Below are 22,396 nucleotides of genomic sequence, written 5' to 3'. Positions count from 1 at the left end.
CCCCCCTCTGTTTGTTTCTTTCTCTTTCTTCATTTCCTTTCCTCTTTTCTTTCTTTCTCTCTTTCTTTCCTCTCTCCCCCCACCTCTCTCTCTCTTTCTTTTCTCCTCCTCTCCTTCCTCCCCTTCCTTCTCCTCATCACAAGGGGAAATCTTGGGATCAGTGAAAGATATAGAAACTTGGGCTCATTTCTAGAGCTCTGATGTAGACAGGCCTAAGTCTGAGTGAAATCACTTCACTGACTGTCTGCCTCTGAAACCAAGAGCTGCTGGATGACTCAGGGTTCGGTCTATTGTGTTCTGTGGGTCCGCTGTGGAGACCACGCCTCTTTACTGGCCCAACTTTCGTGTAGCTAGATTCAAAGCAAAATGTTGTTTCTTCCAGAGAACAAGTAATTTCCTGAAAATGAGTAATTAAAAGGCCTGAAATCCTCTAAGGAATGTTCAGGCCTACATTAGCTGTATTTCCTCTGAGTGGAAAACAGACGTGTGGCCCTGAACTTACAGCTCAGATTTTAAAACACTTAATGAGGATGTGGCATCTCTGTGTAGCCAAGAGTTCTATTGGGGTCTGTTGTCTGCAACCTGGACGTTTGTCAGAGGGGGGGCCAGCTTGCTGCCATTATAAAGCATTCGTAGTCATTTAAGTGCTTTGGATTTTAAATAAATATTTGAAAATGAGGATTTGACGGGTTTATTTTCCTCTTTATTTCTCTTAGCTACTTTCATTCTAGAGTCTGCATTTTCAACTACTTTATCGTGGAGCCGATAGCAATTACTTATGTTTGGAAGGAGAAAATGAAACTGTTCTGGAACATTCACTTGAGATGCTGAACCAGTGGAGGTTGTTAAAAATCATCAGGTGAATGGCTATTATTAAACATCGTCACCTATTAACATAAAATAAGTGCTACCTGCAAAGTTTCCTTTGAAGAGAATGGAGCAGGGAGTGGGTAGGGGCCTTAGGCCCCGTGACCCAGGCGTGTGGCAGATCCGGGGAGACGGAGGCCCAGAAGTCCTATCCACACCCAGGGACCCTGAGGAGCTCGCCGCCCACGTGAAGCCACTCGGAGTCCCGCCACATCTGCATCCTGCCCGGGGCGGTGTGTCACACGGCGGCATACTGGGTCACACCTGCTGTGGTCATCCCAGGCCCAGGCAATGGATGTCTTTTTTTTTTAATTGAAAAAAAAAAAATCTCCTGGCTGCATATCATCAAGAAAAACAACATTGTTTTCAGGGTCTCTTATCTCTCCACTCCCAAATATCCTGTTTCTTCGGGCTGGGCGGCCAGGACCAATAGAAACCTCTTCCTGCCATTGACTGACTTCATTTCCCAGACTTAGCACAATCTCATCCGCTCTAAACAACCTGATCAAAACTACTTTCTGGTCAGAGAGAAGCAATAATTATTATTAACATTTATTAACGATCAATAAACTTGATTGCATTATGGCCAGCACTATTAAGGTAAGGAGAGGGTTCCTTTTCATTTGACCAAATCTTGTGCTTGTTACTCTTTTCTTTGGTTTCCTTTATCAACGCAGATAAGTTAGCATTGGGCAACACCCCCGCTGCCACAATAGAGGACAACAAGATTTCCTTTGCACTGCCTAGTAAATTTCCTTTTTCCTACTCCAACCATCCGCAAGGCTTAAAAACTTCAAACTCAGAAAAAAATTGGGGTTTCTAAATTCACGGTTGAGGGCTGTGGATGACTTTTTGCAAAAGCTTTTCAGAGCGCGTCCGAATTTTCATATTCTTTAACTATCTCTAGCGGTGCCTGGATGTGTATCCGCTGGAAGGCAATGGACTTGGAGAGTTTGGAGGGCAGGGTCGGAGAAGGAGATGGGCTTGGAAATGTTGAACTTTTGGATGTTCTTGAAGGCCTCCTTACCATCAGGGATGCCAGCCGGTCCCTGTGGAAATGAAGAGATGCCTGGCAAGTGGCTGTCGGTCATGGGACATGCCAATGTTGACTTGATTTTTGGAACCTTCAGGCTGAGAACAGAGCGTTCTCATAATTCAAATGGTGGTAATTTGTTTGTTCGGTTATGTATTTATCTTTAATAAAGTACCTACTCCTCGGTGCACTAAGAGTAGACTTTCTTCTCCATGATGGTTGCTTTGAGGGAATTGCCGGTTGGTTCTCTGTGCTCTGGGGTGTGTGGTCTGAAGTTTTGTTTTTCTTGCAAATAGAGATTAAGGTGGAGGTGAACGCACAGAGGTAGAAACGTGAACGTAGCCTGATTCCTGGAACTGAAGCCAGTTTGATGGTTAGTGCAAGTTGGCGGCATAGAGCCCATGAAGTGGTCTGTTACAATATTTTCAAGGCCAACACGCCTTGGTGACATTTCTAGAAATGAGAAAAAGGCAGGAGCAAAAACAGATACTGAAAGGAGGAAAAAGCAAGTTTTATTGGTTGCATGTCTTCAGTTTTGCTGCATGTAGGTGAGAAGCATTTGGTTGTGTTTTCATCAAGGGTTTTTAGTTGATCTGAAAGCTCATGAATATGGAAGTTTGCCCAGAATTGGGCCAGGACAATTTTTAAAAGCCTCTTTGATTTGGAATTTGAAATGTTTGTGCGAGAGGATTTAATTAATACCCGTTGCATAAACTATGTTTCATAAGTTCTGTTCAGTTTCTATTTCTCAAGATAGGTTTTGCTTTTCAAGGTATGTTCAATAATACATATAAAAAATCATGTATCAAAGATTTTAATCTTACAGAGATTTTTCTTTCTTTGGCTTCAAGGATTGAAGTCTGCTGAGGTATAACTGTATAGAAAGGAATTTTAAAATTGAAGGTTTGATGTACTCTGCTTTGAGCTATATGAGTAGAAATTATTTGATTTTATAACCCCAAATGCTGCCCTCTTAATTCTTATTTTTACCCTTATTTGTGTCCATATTTCATAGCAGTTGAATCTAATGTTCTTTGTAAATTTTGAATAGCTTGGGTACAATTTGTGTGTGTGTGTGTGTGTGTGTTTAAAAAAAATCAGTGTGTTAAAGGACATTGAAATAACAGACAATCCTTTAGGGTGTGGGGTATGTTTTGCATAGAATACAAATGTGTCATACTGTTTAATTTAAAGTATACGTTTCTGAAAAGATGAAGATATTTTTGGAGCTTGAACGTTTTGTGTTTTTCAGGATGAATCTTGGGAAACAGTTTCCACTTACCCAGAATACTATGCTTACTTTAACATTTGATTACACTGCATTATCTGTATATCATATATAGCTTAAGTGAACTTTCAAAATGACTTCAAGTGGACTCTTTTTAATCCTCTGTTAAAATAAAATAACCCCTCTTTATAGGTAACTTCCTTTAAGAAATGTTCTGCTAGGCTTCCTGGGTAAAGTAATGAGATGATTTTACAGACTTGTTTATAGAGTGGAAAAAAGGAGGCCTGAGTCTGTTGACTGCAGTTTTAATTATGTTAGTGCAAAGCTCAAATTAGCATAGGGAAAATTACGGCTGTCCGTTGGAATTAGGAAACAGTCTGTCATACGGGCAATTTCCAGTCTCAAACGCACTCTGTTTTTTGTTGTTTCAGTAAATAAATCAATTAGGCCATCAAGCATCAGATGCACAGAATCTGTTAAGTTGGTCTCCGCATCTCAGTGGATTTTTTTTTTTTTTTTGGCGTGAATATCTATAAGACCCTATGAGGCACTATGAAAAAGCTCAATGTTTTTATCCCGTCTTTATGATTCTCACCATCATTCTCCCTTGGTATTTTGGAAATGGTAACAAAGTGTTTCCATGGGAAGAAGTAAAGGAATTTTATGAGTTTATGTGAGTGTGTCAGTTGGTTTATCCTTAAAGGGCCGTGGATTTTAAGATCAGATTAAGAGTTCTAATAAAAACGTAAGCATCAAGAGTGATGTTCCCATATGTAATTCACGAATCAGTTTTGGTGCTTCCACTGCTTCTGGGGCCACCTGACGATACTGGGGGGGTGCTTTACACCCCCTCCCTTCCTTCTCCACAAAACAGTGCTGCCTTTGCTTACAGACTCCAAGGAGCCAGTTGTTAGCCTTGGAACTTGATTTTGCTTCGGTTAGGATTTTTAATCCAATCTCCCAAAGACTTACTTCCCTGATCCTTTGTTATGCCTTGGGCCACTCGGGAAGTCTAATGAAGCCTGCAATCCCTTCTCAGATTAATGCTTTGAAAACGCAGGAAAGGCAATACATAGAGTGACGACGGAAGCTAATACTGTTGAAATCCAGTTCTGTCCTTGGACTCCTTGGGTGGTCCGTGAACCCCAGGTTACAGCCCCTGATCCTAGAGTTTAAAGGTCCTTAGTCTTTAAGATGGGATTGTGGACATTTTCCTTTATCACAGATCTGGCACTGGAAGACCAGGAGAGAGCAAGCTGCAAACAGCTTGAGTGGAGAGCATCTTAGAATCAGACAGGGGATGGAAAGTTACTAACAAGGCTTGCTGAGGGAGAACATGATGACGGTTTCAGTGAGCTGTTTAAAGAAGTTCCTTTCTTTGATTTGACAGAGTTTGGAGGGTTTTGATGATCACCATGATATAACTTATAGGTGGAATCTAAAAAATACAACAAATAAAAAAAAAGAAGCAGACTCACAGACGTGGAGAACAAACTTGTGGTTACAAGTGGGGAGGGGGAAGGGAGGAGGGGTAACGTAGGGGTGGGGGATGAAGAGGACAAACCATTATATATAAAATAAGCTGCAAGGATATATTGTGCAACACAGGAATTATAGCCAATATTTTATAATAACTAGAAATGGCGTAGAGCCTTTAAAAATTGGGAATCGCTATATTGTACACCTGTAACTTATATAATATTGTACATCAACTATACTTCAGTAAAAAAAAAAAAGTTAACTTAAAAACATGAAGCTTCTTTTACGTATTTCATGCCTTGCACATAGCAGGCTCTTGCTGAATATTTGCTATCATGTGTGAAGCAAACTTGTTTAAAATTAAAAGCTCAGGGTTATATGAAGGAAGTTCATCTCCTTCATATATAGGATTTTAAGGGATGTGGTGAATGAGTTTAATAGCTCTAGGGCATATGAATGTTCAACAACTCATTGGCTCAGGTGGAATTTGAGTTGTTTCATCCCTTGTTACTTTAGAGGACTCTGTGACAGTGGAAGGAGTAGAAAACGGAAAATACTGTTGCACGACTATGTGAATGTCATGTTTCTAGAGCACTGGCCTAAAGGTGGAATTGTGGGCCATTATCTTAAAATGACTTGCTGCTTGCGTCCGTGGGTGGCTCTGGACACAGTTTGCCCCCTCTGGAGGGGACACAGCACCCTTACCCCTACAGCTCTCTCTGAGGCTGGGCACGCTGCCTCAGTGGCCTTGGAAAGGATAGAATTCGTGGATCATTCTTCCCATGAAATATACTTATGGAGGACTGCAGTACTCTCAGAGAATGTTCTGGAAGTCTGAACTGTTTTTTAATTATCTATATTTTCTTTAAAGTGATTATTTCATTAAATTTTTTTTTTTTTTTTTTTTGCAAAACAGATCTTTGCTTAAATCTCTCCTCTACCCCGACACATACATATGCTTGTCGATGTCTCTTGAAAAACCATACGTAGAAATAAAATAAATAAATGAAACAATCATTCCTGATGCTTTCAGGAAAATATTACTTCTGCGTTTAGAATTTCAGAATAAGGTTCCCTCTGTGGGAGGGGAGACCCAAAGCAGAGCATTCTGCTTTGGCATCCCAATACCCTGGCAGATTTAACAGCTGACACAGAAGAGAATCACAATACAGGAGGCCGTTGGAAAGCCAGGACCAGAGAGTTTCTCTGCAGTGTAAAATCTTCCGAGAAGGGGTTTTGACAGAGACCGTCTCCAGGCCTTTCCAGTGGTGGTGGCACATCTGCTCCAGCAGGATTTTTCCCTGGGGCTTAGGGAACGCCTCAAATGCAGCAGGGGACCCACCCCCTCCTTTTGTCCCCACAGGATGGAGGACGGCTCTTCTCTTCTCGGGGGACTTTGTCCCCCCATCACCTCTGAGATTTCTTTACTTATGTGGCCACGGACACACCTGCATTTGAACCCTTCCTAGTCACGTGACCCTGGGCAAGGGCCCTAACCTGTCTGAGCTCCGTTTCCTCACCTATAAGGTGGGATTATAATGACCGTCCTGATGGGAGTCCAGGGTGGGAGAGCCTTTAGTAAGCGCTCAGTAAATGGCAGATGCCATCAGACAATCCAAGTCCATCTGACCTTCGCTAATAAATTGCACTGTCTTTCTGGCCCTGCTCTGAATTCTCTCTGTGTGTTCCATTACCCGGCTTCAGTCGTGAAGCCCAGAGGCACACAGACTCTGTGCTAACGCTTTTGAAGAGACAGGGAGAATAACAGGTCACTTCCACAGGTCACTACTGCGGCCTCCCAGCCAGGGCAGGGCACACGGGAGCCTGGAGAGGTGAGGAGCAAGGAGCTCGCAGGGGTCCCTGGATAAGGGTGTAGCAGGGCAGGTACCAAACACCTGGGCAGGCGGAGTGTCCAGGGGTCCCTCAAGGCATGGGTGATCAGAGGGTTGGTTTAGTCCTGTTCTGAGGATGGAGGCTGTTTGCTTCGTTGCTGAAGGAGGGCGGGGGCCTGCAATGCCTCTTGCTCCTGATTAGGGCAGGAACAGGCTTGCTGGAATCCTCCACTGTCCTGTATTCTCATTAATTTTGAAAAATGCATCTTGTTATTTTGTACAAATTACAGTAATAAAACATTCTCACTGTAGAGAAAATGAAAAAAGAAATCATTACAAAGTCAATATAAATTGTTCCTAGTCCCAACCAGTCAGAGAAAATTACCAGCATTTGGTGTGTGTCTTCCTACTGTGTGTTTCTGTCTGTCCTTCTGTCTCCCTGACTGTCCTGCTTATCTCAGTTAACATTGTTTTACAAACATTTCCCCATGTCACTACAATTTTTTAATAAGCAGAATTTTTATGCTTAATTATATTCCACTTAAAATAAGTATTATGATTTATATACCCAATATCCTATTGTAGGAAATAATATTGCTTTCAATTTTTCACCAATTACATTGCAATGTACCCTTTATGTAATTTTTTAAAAATTTATTTTATTAGTGTTAGTGCTTAGAAGAGGAATCCTTGGACCAATGGGTGTACATATTTTTAAAGTCTCTGCCAAATTTAAATATTTGCCAGTTAAAAAAAAAAATGACCACTTTACTCTCTAGAAGGGTTGTACCAGTTCCCACTTGTAGCCATAGATAAGGCCAGTTCCACTGCACTCATAACAACTCTGAATATTTCACTCTTTGAATCTTTGCCATTGTGACAGGCAAAAATGGAATCTCATTTTTATTTGTATTTCCGTAATTACAGCATTTCATTACCTTTTTTTTTTTTTTTTGCTGTGAACCTATTTCAACTAGTGACCACTGTGACCTCTGGATCTTTTTCTTATTCACACTTTCATTCCCTGTTTGAGCAAACTTATTTCGCACATATTTCCCCTATTGAACTTGGCTGAGGCATGTTTTATGAAGTTTAAGAACATTCCTCATTCTGTCCACTCTCTCCTGCTTTGTTTTCTCTCTTGGCGACACATGCTCCCAGCTTTGCTTGTGTTTGTGTGACTCTACTTTTTGTCTACCTGTGTAAACAATAGAACCTGTTTTTTTGTGATAGTCTGTCCATCTCTTTTGTGTCCTTGACAGAGCCTGGCAAAGCATAGGGGTTCAATAAATAGTTGTTGAAAAATAAATTTTGATTAAAATCCTTTAAGGTCATCAAGAGAAAGTTAAGATATTAGTAAGATAATCATTATTGCAGATTTTAAATAGATGTATTTCTTTAGAGACATTTCTCCTAGTTTAAATACAAATTAACCTACATAGAATTAAATTGCTGTGTTGAAAAGATCATAGAGAAAAACGTTTTTCAAAGGTAGATCCTGTAGCTTGAATTCATAATCCAAATTAATATCATCCCTGTAACGGCTTATTCCAGGCCAGACTCTGTGCTGGATGCTCACGTTATCTCCTGAGGTGTTCACCACAGCCTGCATCCTGGTGCTTTTTTGTCCAGATAAGGATAGAGGATTAGAGAGGCTAGGAAACTTGCTCAAGGCACACAAATCTGTTTCCCCTCAATTTATCATCATCTGATCTTTTTTCCCTGCGATTTGCCTTAGCTCCAAATAATAAATTACTGTGCAGGAGAAAAAACGGTTTATTAAATGACATAGTGATACATTCAATAATGAAAATTATTATAATTGGCTAACTTACGTTACCACTCTTGTGTGAAACACCCCACAGCCAACAATTATTATGCTCTCACTGGCTAATTAAGATAAAGCGCTAGAAAACTGAACAGCTAAAACTCTAGCACCCCATTCTCCATTTGCTTGGTGCCAAGAATTCTTTCCATATTTGGCAATATCCAAGGGGCCCATGCTTGCAGATCCCAGATCAGCTGCTGATTTCAGTTTCCTCACCCCAAGTATCAACTTCCTTGCCCACGTCTCTGAGTTTTCCATCAGGCCTTACCAAGTCTTTCCGCAGGGGTGTTCATGGAATTAGACTCTGGGAGGAACGGTAATCTGCTGTTAGGCACAGATAAGTGCCGAGACATTTAGAAAAGAAATGCCAAGGCCAAGCAAAATTATTTATTTTTAAAGCCACATCATAATCCAATCATAACATTAACATCAGGGCTGTTACTTCAAATGATTTTGTTCAAGACAATGCACGTCAATTTCTGGAGCATAAAATAAAGAACATTTCTAACATATGCAAAGAACTCGCACTCCTGAATCTAACACAGTGACCTTTAAATCACTCTACCTTGATGATTTCACTTCTGTCTTTCCATTATAAAATTATAGTATAGCAAACTGATGGGGTTTTTTAATTTAGCAAGTACTGAAACAGAGTCACCACTGAAGAGAAAATCTCCCCCCCCACCGTCGCCCCCATCCACATGTCCCCAAGTCCATTAATTCAAATCATCAGCCAATAGGGACTTTACCATCTCGTTCCCTTTGGATCCCATTGGGTCTTGTTGACTTTCATTTTTTAAAGTTAGCTGTAGGCATGTGATGCTCACCTTTGAGGAAGAGGAAACTGTTGAAACAACACTTGAGAATTTGTCAACACGATTAGTTTGTGTCTCAATTTGAGGTAGATTTCCTAAGATGTTGCTCCGAGTTTAAAAAAAAAAAAAAAAAAGTGTGTGTGGTTTTATATTGCGAAGTCCCCTTTGGATCTGTGCTGTACGTGGATGTTACCTGATGTTCCCAAGAGCGTCAGAAGCATGAAGGTGAAAGAGAGCTAGCCCAGCCATGTTTATCTTATGCCCAGGGAGGCCCTGAAGACTCTATTTCTTCACGGCATCCTTAAAATAGCCTCTTTGGGGAAAGGGTTGGTCTTATCTGGTTCACGAGGAAAGGGAGGCATAGATGTGGAGGCTGGGGAAGGGCAGTGGAAAGAGGCTGGCCTGAGAGAGGCTGGCTGAGGCTGCAGTTGATGCCGTAGGGCCTGGGCAGGTGAAGGCACCTCTCCAGGCCTTAGTTCCTTCTCGGGAAAATAGAAATGGTCTTCCTGGCATTTCACCCTGGACAGGTCCCTCACCTCACGATCTCTGGGTATTTCCATCTGTAAAAAGCAGTAACCACAGTTTCTACTTCACAGGGCTAGGGGGAGATGAACCGAGTTGGAATTGTATGGAGCACATTAGAGGTACTTAATACTTGTTAGCTAATTTTATTATTCACTCGAGTCAAATCAATTTTCCTTCTAGGACTAAAATCAGGAAATCCATAGAAGGGTTTTTTTTTTTTTTTTTTTTTTTTTCCAATTTCTACAACAGGTTGTGAATTGATTCTTTTTTTTTTCAAGTAGCCAATTTTCCTCTGATTAACATGTTCTTTTCTCTTTATTAAGAAATAAAGACTCTTGCAGAGCAGTGAGTTCTCAGTGATTCACAGTGCTTTATCTGTATTGGAGATGACCTAAGACAGTGCTAAGAGGTGCTTGCTGAGGAATGTGCCTGAGCCCCTGCATGGCCGGCCCTGGAGAAGAAATCTGGGGCCTTGCTACGCTCTGCTTCTCTCTGTACTTCTCACTCCCATGCTCCTTCCCTCCTCTTTCTTCCTCTCTGCAATAGTTAACAACCCAACAAGGGCTTTTCAAAACATAAAGGACAACAGTAATGATGGGGGGAGACCCCCTGGAACATCTCCAGTGCTCAAGGGTCCTCCTCGGAGCTGTTTCCATTCGCCCCGCACTGCCCCTCACAGATATCCAGTCACTCCTGTCATCCCAGGAAACCTGGGACAGTGAAGGCTCACAAGCTTTTCATCTGGAGTAAAGAAATAAAGAGAAGGTTGGCAGGAGGCTCTGCCTGCCCCGGGTAAAAGTCATCAAAAGCAGCAGCCACACGTCCACGTTTGACTTCTATCTTTAACTTCTTCTTGTGTGAACTCTTAGGACCAGAAGCATATTTATACCCACATAAAAAAGATGAATGTTGCCCAAGGTCAAAGACAAGTGATTTTATGGGCTATCCATTCTCCCAGTTTGAGTTAACATGGAAAGTCTTGTTGACTTTAACTGTTCAGCCAAAGACCCTGACTCTTGTTAAGCCTGTGTTAAGCTTAGAAGAGAAATAAAATTTACTTTGCTAGAGTAGCATCTCAGTAAAGAAAACCAGGCTTTGTTTTTTGGGCATCCCTGAGAGAGAAGCTTCTGTTCTACCCCAAAAGCTGTTCCCATTGACTCACTCACTCTTGGAAGCACAGTCATATTGCCGACGGTTTTGATAAGAAGCTGGTTATGAAATAAGCGCACATACATTTTTTTTAAGCCTTGTTCTTTGGAGATGGAAAACATCTTTTTTTAGATCACATGTTTACTGCTTTAGTAAACAGTAAAATGCTGCTGTAGCAATTACCTTGAGGATAAAGGGTTTGTAGACAGATACTTCCTGCGTCCACTTCCTACACAGATAGCCAACCCCACCAGAGACTCACCAATGCAGGAAGAGCTCCCGATGGAAACTTCCTTTGCGAATGCACAGTTTGTGACGCGTTCGCTGCCCTCCAAGGGGAATGAGCCTATCGCTACAGATTTTCTGGCAGAATTCACTGTCTTGAAGTAGGTGAAAATACGACGTTTCTAAGGTAATGGCTTTAGACCCTTGTTCTCATCCTTGGTCTTGTCTGCTGGTTGGATTTTACAAAGAGGAGGGTAACTAGGTTAGACATGTCCATGAGTAAGACTTGTGCCCTGTGGGCACTTTAGTCTCCTTGGAATCACAGAGAATGATGCATAAGTCTGTTTTTGTATTTGTTGAAAAATACACCTCTTTGAGATTCAGTCAGTGGTTTTCTTTTCTGTGGTTATTTAGATGTAAAGGTCATTTTAGATTTTGCTTTCTTTAGTCAAGCAGAGATCACCCGATTTGAGTACAGAAATCTCAGCGCACAGATTGTTCTCTGTGCTGATTTTACACCAGTTGTTAAATTCCAATGAATGCATTGTTTAGGTCTTTTGAACCAAAGCAAATAAAACCACCACACACAAACACTGAACAATAGGGAATCATCAATTTTCCACCTACAGGATATGTCCTTACCGAATGGCCCCTTTGTGGGGGGAAAAATATATCAAGTCAACAAACAGTAACACTGAACAATAAACTAAACAAAATAAATAGCACCTGAAAGCCACTCAGCTCAAGCACTGGCAAAACTCCAGAGAGTGATGTTTACTTACTCTAAGCATGGAAACCTACAGCTCCACCCTGATCTCCTACGGGTCCCTGAAATAATCAGAAGACTGAGCTGCTGTTAATTGTCAGGTCACTTCATGCTGAAGTGCCTCCTCTGATGATCAGAAAGTGCCTATGAGCTTTGCATCGAAATGGACAAGAGGACAGTGTCCAATAGAGATTCTCCGTCCAGTATGTATTCCATAGATGTTGGTGGCTGTCCAGGGAGAGGCAGAGATTATATCTGACCCTGAGAAGCTGCCAGACATGGTTAGATGTAGTACTGTCTCATGAAGGTGCTGGCACATGAACATACTCCAATGATTTTATTTACACAGTCACTCAAGGCACAGTATTTTGGTGGAATTGACATGAAACTGCCAAAGTGATATTTTTCTTTTGGAGACCCATTTGTTTATATGCTTTTGCTCATCTTGTTGGAAGACACGGGTAGCATCTCAGGAGCCTCCTGTTTGAATGAAGATCTTTCTTCCTCTGTACTTGCTCCCCCTCCCCCTTCATTGTGCAGTTTTGTTACCTTTTAGTGAAACTCCACGAGGCATCTCCCTACGTGTTTCCTTCCAGATGCTGCCTCCTGCCACTTCTGCTTTTTTGCAAAATGCCTTCTCTGGTCTCCTGAGTCTGTATTGGTTCCGATGCCACGGGAATCACGGTCGTCTGGTGCTGGTGCAGGGCCGTATAGCTGGTAGACCCATTTTGGACACATCCTCTCTGAAAATCACCGGTGCCTCCCTGAGGATGGCGGTTGGTTTTGGTCTGTTTTGTTTTCTTCAACCTGAATACAGGTTTAATAAACCCACAGGATAAAATATCTTTTAAACAACAAAATAATAATAAAAACTTTGTTCTTTTCCCCCATTTCCAAAACAATTATTGTAGGAGCTTAGAAAATATTTTAGAAAAGGAAGTTAAATTAATTGATATTACACCATCAGGGGTCTGCTAAGATTTGATTCTTTTTGAATTGTTTTGTCTGTTTTCCATGCACACAGATATATTCTTTAAAAAGCATAATAGAATTGGAGAAATTAAACTCATTTCAGTAGTCCTTTTTCATTCCCTTTTTCTTCCAGGATAGTGAAGAAAAGAGGAATGAGGGCTGAACTTTGATGACCCTGTCTAGAGATTAAGGCCCCATATCCCTTCCTGAGGACCCAGTGTCTTATTCTGGAGCACAACCAGACTGCCTAGGGCTGACCCTTGTTCCAACGAGTGTTGCCAGGGCACTTCACTTTTCTGTGCCTCAGTTTCCTCATCTGTAAAATAGACTCAGTAGTGATAATAACACTTGCTTGTTGGTGGTGGTTCAAGGATCCAACAGCTTAATACATGTCCATGCTTGAACAGTAATGTGTTCTTGTGTGCAAAAAATGTTCACTAATATGAGCTCTTTTTGGTTACTAATCCTAGTCTCATTCTTATTATTTAATTTACTGTCATATCTTATTTGCTTTGTTTGAAGTAATCAATTCTTGATTGTGTTTGTTTCTACTGTTCATCTTTTGAATGGATTCCTCCAATACCCTTTAGATATTTATAACTTCTTCTAAAGAGATGAAAGTGTTTCCCTCTATGTAATTGGTTTCTTTCTCGTGCCATTCATTTGAGGATAGTAGGATAAATATAACAGAGTTACCATTGTGAGTCCATTTAGGAGTTCAAGCAACATATTAACCAAACTCTTCAGCAGCTGAACTCAGCTGCATTTTTTTGAGCCCAGAAATCCAATAGTTTTGAGGATCCAAAAAGAAAACCAAGATGGAGGGCTGCAGGATACGGTCTCTTTCCTTGCCTTTTCTCTGGCCTTTGCCAATGAATGAATGAATGATTGATTGAATGAATGAATGTGTTTCTGCAGTGGGGAGCCACAGCTGGTCTCTGGAGTGGTCCTAGCATGGAAGGAGTCAAGTGCTATTTTGAACCAACTACTTTGGCTGACACATTCTTTAGAGGCAAGCAGACGTCTACTGATTTACCATATTGCCAGTGAATGTTCATGATTAGGAATCTATGGAACCTCATTGAACAACAGAAACTCTCAGAACATTGCTTGTTAAAGTTCAGCCCTCTATGCCCTAAGTTATATGGCTGGGGTCTTGTAATCTTTTATCTGTGCTGACCGTGCCTGGTAAGCAGCAGGCCTTTAATGATGTCTGTTCAATGAGTAAATGAATATCTGCCTGGATGATAAATGCATGAACGAGTGCATTAATTAGTGGCTGATAACATCATAGAGAATTAATTCATTTAATTCAATGAGCAATTACCGATTTCTTATACGCAAAGCATCGTAAAGTCGCCCCCCGCGAGGTTAGGAGAGAAGTTGTACTTCTTGATCAGAAGACAGAATTATTACTATGTCTTGGGACCAATGTCTTGCGTGCCCCTGTGTCCAGTTTGAATGCCAGGTGTTAGACATAAGTGTGTGTTATCTTAAAGATCCTGCCTGGGCTTGGGAAGGTTTGATGATCGTGGGGCTTCCCAGAACCTAATGGGGTTTTGAACATTTATGAGCACGTGCCCGATAAATGCATGTGTCTGTGCCGGCCCGTGGTTGGAGATGCTTCCACGTGAAAACTTAAAGCAGAAACACAGTTCTCAGAGCCTGAATTTTGTTACATGACACTTGTTTGGATGAGGCAAAACCAAGCAGCAATTTTGCTTTTACTGAGTGGCAACACCTACCGGTGTTTCTCCAAGGTTTGCATTGGCTTATCTAAATGTTCAGCTGTTAACAATCCACTATGCAAAAAGTCCTCCTGGGCACAAAGTCATGAAAAGTTGTGTTTAATGGATTATGATGGGCACCATTTGATTTTCTTCTTTTGTTAACTGCAGTCACTCCTTAGAAATTTCAGTGAAGCTGTAACTTGATCCCTTAAACACATGTGCTGATATACAGTGTACTGGTTCACACTGAGGGTTTCCGTGCTCATTGGTGAATCAGGCAGCCCTTCCAGTACTGTAATTATTATATAGTTAACATCTGCAGTGGATATGATGTGGGACAACATTGTCGTGAATAGCTAAGTTCTTTTGTATTTAATTGCAAGATAATCTGCTTTATGAGAAAGATTAATAACAATTAACAACCAACTTTTATCTAAGCCAGGTAGTAAAATTGGATTCCCTACTGAAGTTCAAATTTAGCAAACATATTATTAACTTAATGAGCTTTATGGTCAAAGTATTATATATAAGCCAAGGAAAATGTGATCTTTCATAAAACCTACAGAATTTGGTTATCTTGGTAAGAGTTCTAAAATGAACTTCCAATCTACTAGTTTTTCAATCTAATAATTCAAATATTTGGCTCACTGTTGTTTCTTCAGTGCCTAGCACATAAAGTGCTGACTCATAAATATTTGCTGAATGAATGAACACAACAATAAATGGGTACCAAAATCTTTCCCTGAGGGAACCATGTCTTTGGCAGTATATGTCATTAGAAGAGGTCTGACTTTGTCCCTCTCCTAACAAACACTATGATCCAGTTTTTAAGGAGTTGAAGAGAAGGAAACAACTTTTATTTGGGAGTCAAAGTGTTGGAAGAAACTTGACTGGCCATTGAGGAGTCCAGTATTTCTCAACCCAGTTTTCCTTTGGGTCAGGAAATTCTTAATTTTCTTTAGGATAATTGAAAGGAACTCCTCAGAGAACTAGGATTGTGGTAGGGAAAGAATATACATGAAGCAGCGGGGAGGGATAAATTGGGAGTTTGGGATGAACAAATACACATTACTGTATATAAAATAAACAGCAAGGACTTAACAGTATAGCACAGGGAACTATATTTAATATCTTGTAATAACCTATAATGGAAAAGAATCTGAAAAAGAATAGATATATGTATATATGCATAACTGAATCACTTTGCTGTACACCTGAAACTAACACAACATTGTAAATCACTATACTTCATATACTTCACTATGCTTCATATACTTCAAATTATGATTGCTTCATATATATATATACATATATATATGGGAGAACATTTTCATAAATAGCTAAGTTCTTTATATTCAATTGCAAGATAATCTGCTTTATGAGAAAAAATAACTTTAATAGCAATTAACAACCAACTTATCTAAGTCAGGTGATAAAATTGGATTCCATATATATATATGAAGCAATCATAATTTGAAAAATTTGCCCACATGTTAGCTGGAAAAACATACTAAAAAATTAGGTTTTAATTTCCATTGGCTGGTTTTTTTTGGTTTATTTTAACTTCTAACAGTCTTTTCAAACAAATGTTGAGAAATTTAAAGATGTTTGTTAAAACACCTCCCCTCCTGATCATGACATTCATTAGAAGGTGAATCAGACATTTCTCCCCCAGTGGTACAAGAGACACATTTTCCTAAGCAGAAAAATCAGGGCATGGTCAGACAAAGGAGTTTACAAGAAAAGCTTTGCAAAGTTAGTATTGTTCTTAAAAATTCAGGCTCTCTGGTTGCTGTAATCTGGGAGTTACCTTCAAGCACTTTTGGAAACTGTACTAACTCTATAAGGCAATTAGTGGGCCATATAATGCCCTGAGATGGTAAACTGTTAAAAACAGCATCTATAGGTAGTGTATTAGTATCCTAGGGCTCCCGTGAAAATAGCCACAAACTGGGGGCTTAAAACATCAGAAATTTATTCTCTCAGAGTTTAGGAGGCCTGAAGTCCAAAACCAAGGTGTCAACAGGGCTAGTTCTGGAGGTTCTGAAAGAGAATCCACTCCATGCCTCTCTCCCAGCTCCAGGTGTTTTCGTACAATCCTTACCTTCCTGGGGCTGTAGCAACATCACTTCCATCTCTGCCTCTGTCTTCACATCACCTTCTTCTCTGAGTCTCTGTCTGTCCTTTTTGGTCTCTTATAAGGATGCTCTCCTTGGATTTAGGGTCTATACTAATCTAATCCAGTCTCATCTCAATCCTTACCTTAATTACCTCTGCAAAGACCCTATAACAAGGTCACATTCTGAGGTTCCAGGTGGGCTTGGGGACCGCTCTTCAGGTAGGGAGGAGACAAAGTAGGTTTCAAGGTGGATCTTCTCTTCTGCACGTTTCTTGCCCATTAGAAGAGCAAGGCGCTACTCATTGGTAAAGCCTAATGACTGAAGTGCTGATGCTGGGATTCTTACATTCATGCTTAGGTAGAAATCACCCGGGTGTCAGTACCGTATTGGAAAGTGTAATGCAGTTAGTTTCATTGAAAAAAACATACAGCTGCACAGCATAGATGTCAACCATCCCATCGTTCCACCCAGTATGATGATCAAAACAAAAATCAGTGTCAGGCAAAGTGTTTACTCTGCAACCGTTTCAGTTTCACAAGATACTGAGTTTGATGTTGTGGTTTCCCTGATCTCATCGTTTTCCTTGGTAAATGTCAAGAAGTGCATCAGAGCTCATCAGAGTCACGTGGGGACTTGGGCAGCAAGTCACCCTCCTCCTATCTGCTCAGTCTAGACTAATGGTTGGGTGTGCTGTTTACATCTTATAAAAAAATGATTCCTGTGGCTTTTTTCATAATGTCCTCGAGTTGAAACTGCACTGTTCTAAGGCATAAAATGGTGTCATAAACTGTGTGACTGTCAGGCACTAGGATTTCTTTTTTGTCTTTGGTCTGTATATCTGCCGAGGTTATATACGTAGAGGATTTGGAACCAGAAACATGAACTGCCCCTAAACATTCTGCTTTTATGTCTTATGAAATGAATCTGACTGTAAGTAAAATTGAACTTCATCTTGTCACTGACGTTGAAGCTCTGCAAGATTTTCTTGGGAAAGAAATGCAAACTTAAATCAAGAACCAGTCAGGGACTTTGGTCATGTTGTTTGTGTGTGCCCTCATCTACTTCAAGTACACCCAATGTTCACTGTGGGATGAAAAGTTGTCCAGCTCGAGTGACTGTAGCCCATCTCCACCTTGCCTCAGGCTAAGTCACCAGAAAGCTCGCCGGGTGACTGGGAGAATTGGCCCAGTGGAATCCCTTGCTGGCATCAACTTGGCTGCAAATACAGAGATGGTCTGAATCCCTGTGATGCAAGAGTTGGTCCATTTGCTTTCCTCTCACAGCTGCTGCTCTGGAGGGTAAGCAGGTTTTTACCCACTCCTGGCAGGAGGAGGCACTGTGGGAAGCAAATGAATGCAAACTCAGAAAGCAAGACCCTGAGGCCGGGATATTTTGTTCTGGTTGCATAACACTTCCCGATATGACGCATACCCTCTGCCATGTCACTCTCTCATGCTGTTAATAGAGGCTGGTCCAGAGACCAGCATGGGTGAGATTTACCCTGGAGACTCAGCTTTGCTGTGTACATGCAAACACAGCCCTGAGGCCTGGTACATCGTGACTTATCCACTGGAAAAAGAGAAACCAGGTTCAAAGGAGAGCTAAGATGCAATGTTAAGATGAACTATTTTGAGAGCTGTCTTTGGTCATCGTGAAGACTGGATTAAAATCTTGGAGAGATAAATTTGCTTAGAACATGCTAAATGAATCTTTTCCTTTTTTCCTTCTATTATTTTCTAATTATTTTTAAAAATCTGAGTTACAGTCACACTAGCAGAGAGGTTAGTTACATAGAACATCTGTCCCTCATATTACTTTGTATATGTACTTAAATATTTTTCTTGTTTAAATGCCATAAGTGGGGTATATTATGTACCCACATTGGTTTGTCACCAGTTCTAAGGTTCAGGGGCCTTCTCCTTTATCTATTCATTGTTAATATCCTGGATACAAACAGCCCAATGGCCCAGTATAAACTGATGCTAAAGAGAGCTGTTGCCTGAGAGATGAGTTAAATGATGTCAGAGATTTCTCTTCAGTGTCATAAAAATTATTTTCAATTGTAGGTGGTAGATTTCCTAACCACTTCATAATTTACATGGGCCGGCTTGGTTAGCTCAATCAGTTACAGCATATGCTGATAAAGGCAAGATCACAGGTTTGTGCCCTATGAAAGCTAATAACTTCTCAGAGATAAAAAAAAAAAAATCTCCCTTTGGTGACCACAAGCTGCATCACTCATGCAAATGCCCGCATTGGTTGGAAGAGAGGAATTGAATGCAAGCGAGGGGCCAGCTCCGAGCAAATATTCCTCCTGTTGGACAAAAGAAATAGAAAAGGAAAAAAACACTCAAATTGTGTTTCTCCTAGCAGACATGTGTTCCTGCATGAAAGGAACTCTGTCCAACTCCCTTAAAGCTAGAGATTTTATTGAAAAATGCCCCTAGTGATTTTTCACGCTAATAACCTCAATTTGAGCAAACTGAGCCCAAAGTTACCTGAGTTATCAGCGCAGTCCTGACCCACCTGCGCCCTGGACTTTGTCATCACTGCACATCTGCAGAAAGAGGCCATTTATGTGGAATTCAAATCTGGTTGTTTAGTCTACAAGGAGGGGGGGGGAAGGATTCTGTCTCTTTAATGTTTATAACGGTTGGACAGAGCTTGTCGGGTGAAGGTTAATTGCTCTCCAGTTGAAGCAGTTGTGTGCCCAGATGGGTTATCAGGGCTGAACACTCGTTACAAGATTAATCTCATTTCCGACAAGACTTCCCTTTCCTTCAACTGATTTTTGCCCAGCCATTGGCGCTGTCATCGGCCGTTAAAAGAAGGGTGGATTACTCTGGGATATTCACGCTGGTATGCAGCGAAACAATGCAGAGCGGTGTCATATCTCAGGGAACATCTTTAGGAGAACACATTTCAGGGGGCGTTACGAAGGCCGAGGCTCATAAACAGTGGGGACAATCGAACCCCTTACACCCAGGCTTCAGTGAAAAGGCACAACGTCCGTGCAGCTGCTCCCCGCGCCCCCGCAGGACCCTGCCCCTAGGATGGATGCCGAGTGACACTTAGGGCTTTGTTTGCTGCTGAAGATGTTAAAACAGTTATGATCAGGTCTTCATTCTTAAGGCGCCCACCTAAGTGGTGAGGAGTTCTGTTTGCTGCGTCCACACTGAATTCTGGGGCAGTGGACACTTCATTTAATTCCTGTGCACATTTCAAGCTTCCGTTTAACTTCTGGGATTTCATAGACATTGTCTTCATGTATGTGCCTAGAAACAGTAGGCAGATTTTAGTTTACTGTGACAGGTAGCTTCATGACTTCTGGTTTGTCTCAAGAAATTCCTCCAAGAAGGAGCATGGCAAAAGAGCAGCGTCATCTTATCCCTTTGCGTTTGGCTTGTGGGCGTCAACTCATCTGTGTATTCTGATGAGCTCCTGGGTACCCACCGTGGCTCTGGGTGCTGTGGGGGCGTGAGGCAGGGCGGGCAAGCTCACGCGGTGCTCTTGGTCCAGTGGGGACGGGGAGGTCTGACAGATGGAACACAGCGGAACAGTGATGATGTATCAGGAGGTGGGAAGCGTGGGCCACAAACAGGAGAGAGTGTGCTGGCAGGGGTGACAGGGGCTCTGGCCTGGACTCGGTGGCTGGGGAAGGCTGTCAGGCAGAGATGCAAAGGGAGTGTGCGGACAAGGGCTGGATATCCTGGGGAAGTGTCGTGGGCTGAGTGGAGCAGCAAGGGCAAAGGCCCTGAGGCAGGGTCAGGCTTGGGTGTCTGGGAGCAGCGACCGAACTTGTGCAGCTGGAAGGCGGAGCCTGTGTACAGGCGGTGGGCATCACGCCTCTTGTAAAGTGATTTCTCAGAGGACGCGCGAAGAAGAGCATCCTACCTAAAGAAGAGGTCCACCTGCTTCAGTTGTGGTCAGGTTCCGTCTTGTACCAGCTCCCTCTCCATTAGGTGTGAAAAGATGGGAACGCCTTTGCCATGGGGTACCAGTGAAGTGGGGGCACCCTTTTCAGGAGCCCAGAGTTAAAGGCATGAAGGAAAAGTTAAATGATTAGGTTACCTTCCCTTCTTCTTACACGGCATCTCTGATATGTTGTCTCTTTTCACTGGCTGGGCTAGTTTTCAATACTCTCTTGTTTCCTGCATTTCAAAGTGCCTTTGCAGCCGCTTCAGTTCCAGACTATTTGATGCAGCGTGTTCAGTGGTTAAACACATGCCCTTTGGAATCTGGCAGCTGCTAGAACTCTGGTGTTTACTAGCCATGTGCTCTAGGTAGCTTATTTAATCAGGTGAGCCTCAGTTTCCACATCTTTAAAATGGGATCATGGTAGCTCCTACTTTAAAAAGCTGACATGCAGGTTAGAGGCATGAATTCACACAGGCACTTGTCATAGTGAGAGCCACGATTTGATGATCCATTAAAGCTGTTATGAAGATCCGACATCGTCTGTTTCCCTTATTTAGAGCCATCTGTTTCGCTGAGAAAAGGGAGCATAAATTGTATATAACTGAATCACTTTGTTGTACACCCGAAACTAACACAACACTGTTAATCAACTATACTCCAATATAAAATAAAAGGTTTTAAAAAAAGGGAGCATAAATTATCATTAAGTCTAGAGATACTTTTGTTGGTTGGAGACTTCTTGTCACAATGTTTTCTCCCCCAAAAAAATCAGCTGAGCTGAGTTTTTCATTTCACCCTGTTTGTTGTTGTTGTTGTTGTAGTTCTGTAAATAAGGGATGCATAGTTACCACCTTCCAAACAGCCAGGAATCTCATGGGTTTTCAGTGGTTTTTTAAGAATAAGTGCTTTATCTGTCCCACAAACCATCACGTGGCTTAATGAGATTTTTAAACCCACAAGGAGCACATGATTTTCAGGGTGAAAAGCTGAGGCAGAGAAGAGAGAGAAGTTTGCATCGTTGGGGCACTGTCTCTTTGGGGCCTCTGACAGTCTGTGCCACTGAGGGGCAGGGGACGTGGACCAGCAGGCTCTGATGCGGGAGGTCACCTGAGGCAAACAGAAGATGCTGTAGCCAGGGATACTGAGCCAACATGCCCACTCTGTGGTCCTGAACACCTGTGAAGGTTGCACCGAATGGTGTTTGAGTTTGCATGTGCTGCCTTATTTCTTGGCTTTCCTTCTGATAAATTCTTCATTTTCCATTTGAGAATTCTTCTAAGGAATACACAAGCAGTGAGTGCCTTGGGTGGGGGGAGGGTTGAGAGGACAGAGGAGATTCTCAGGCATGACCATTTTTGTCCGTGGATTCCAGGACCAGCAACGGGTCTTACCTCTTACTCCATGGATGACTCATACGTGGGCAAGAACTGCCCCTCCCAGATTTCTCTGCTGTTTATGGGAAGGCCTTGAAAGATAGACTTACTGATGAGTAAACTTTTAACCATTTTTCTTTAGTCCCACACTCATGCCAATCTGAGGAAAGAAATCATTAGGCTTATCTTTCCAACTTATTTCCTCCTTTGATGTCATATATATGTATAAATAAATATAAATAAAATAAGTATACCTGTTTACATCCAAACTCACCCACTTTACATAGGTAGAATGTAAGTGAACTTTAAAATAATATTTGTACCATACATTTAAATATGTCATTTCACAAAGTAATAATATCCCCACACTACATCTCCCTCACCCACCTTGACTATTTTCTCTTGGCCACAAAGTGAAAGATATTTCCTCCTTGGCATTTATAAATGCTTCTGAATTTTTAACACTCCCAAACTTGAGTCAATTTCCCATACATCAACATAGGCTTAAGTTTGAATCATTACAATTTCACCGCTCG

The 22,396-nt window shown here is 41.6% G+C and overlaps 1 protein-coding gene across 6 annotated transcripts in view; it reads left to right on the top strand.

Moving 5' to 3' along the window:
* Positions 1-22,396, top strand: part of ERG (ETS transcription factor ERG) — a 278,178-nt gene that overhangs the window by 166,093 nt on the left and 89,689 nt on the right. Inside the window, exon 1 of one of the 6 annotated variants that reach the window (XM_059921557.1) lies at positions 1,214-1,467. The exons of the other annotated variants lie outside the window; for them this stretch is intronic. Within the exon in view, the coding sequence (XP_059777540.1) occupies positions 1,450-1,467 (18 nt within the window). The 5' untranslated portion in view covers positions 1,214-1,449. Of the gene's footprint in view, positions 1-1,213; positions 1,468-22,396 lie in introns of those variants that run through there. 6 annotated transcript variants of the gene reach the window in all.

Source organism: Balaenoptera ricei, chromosome 4, assembly GCF_028023285.1.
Source record: "Balaenoptera ricei isolate mBalRic1 chromosome 4, mBalRic1.hap2, whole genome shotgun sequence".
NCBI classification, from domain to species: domain Eukaryota; kingdom Metazoa; phylum Chordata; class Mammalia; order Artiodactyla; family Balaenopteridae; genus Balaenoptera; species Balaenoptera ricei.
Note: the sequence above shows the minus strand (reverse complement) of the source record. Positions and strands in the feature narration are given on the sequence as shown.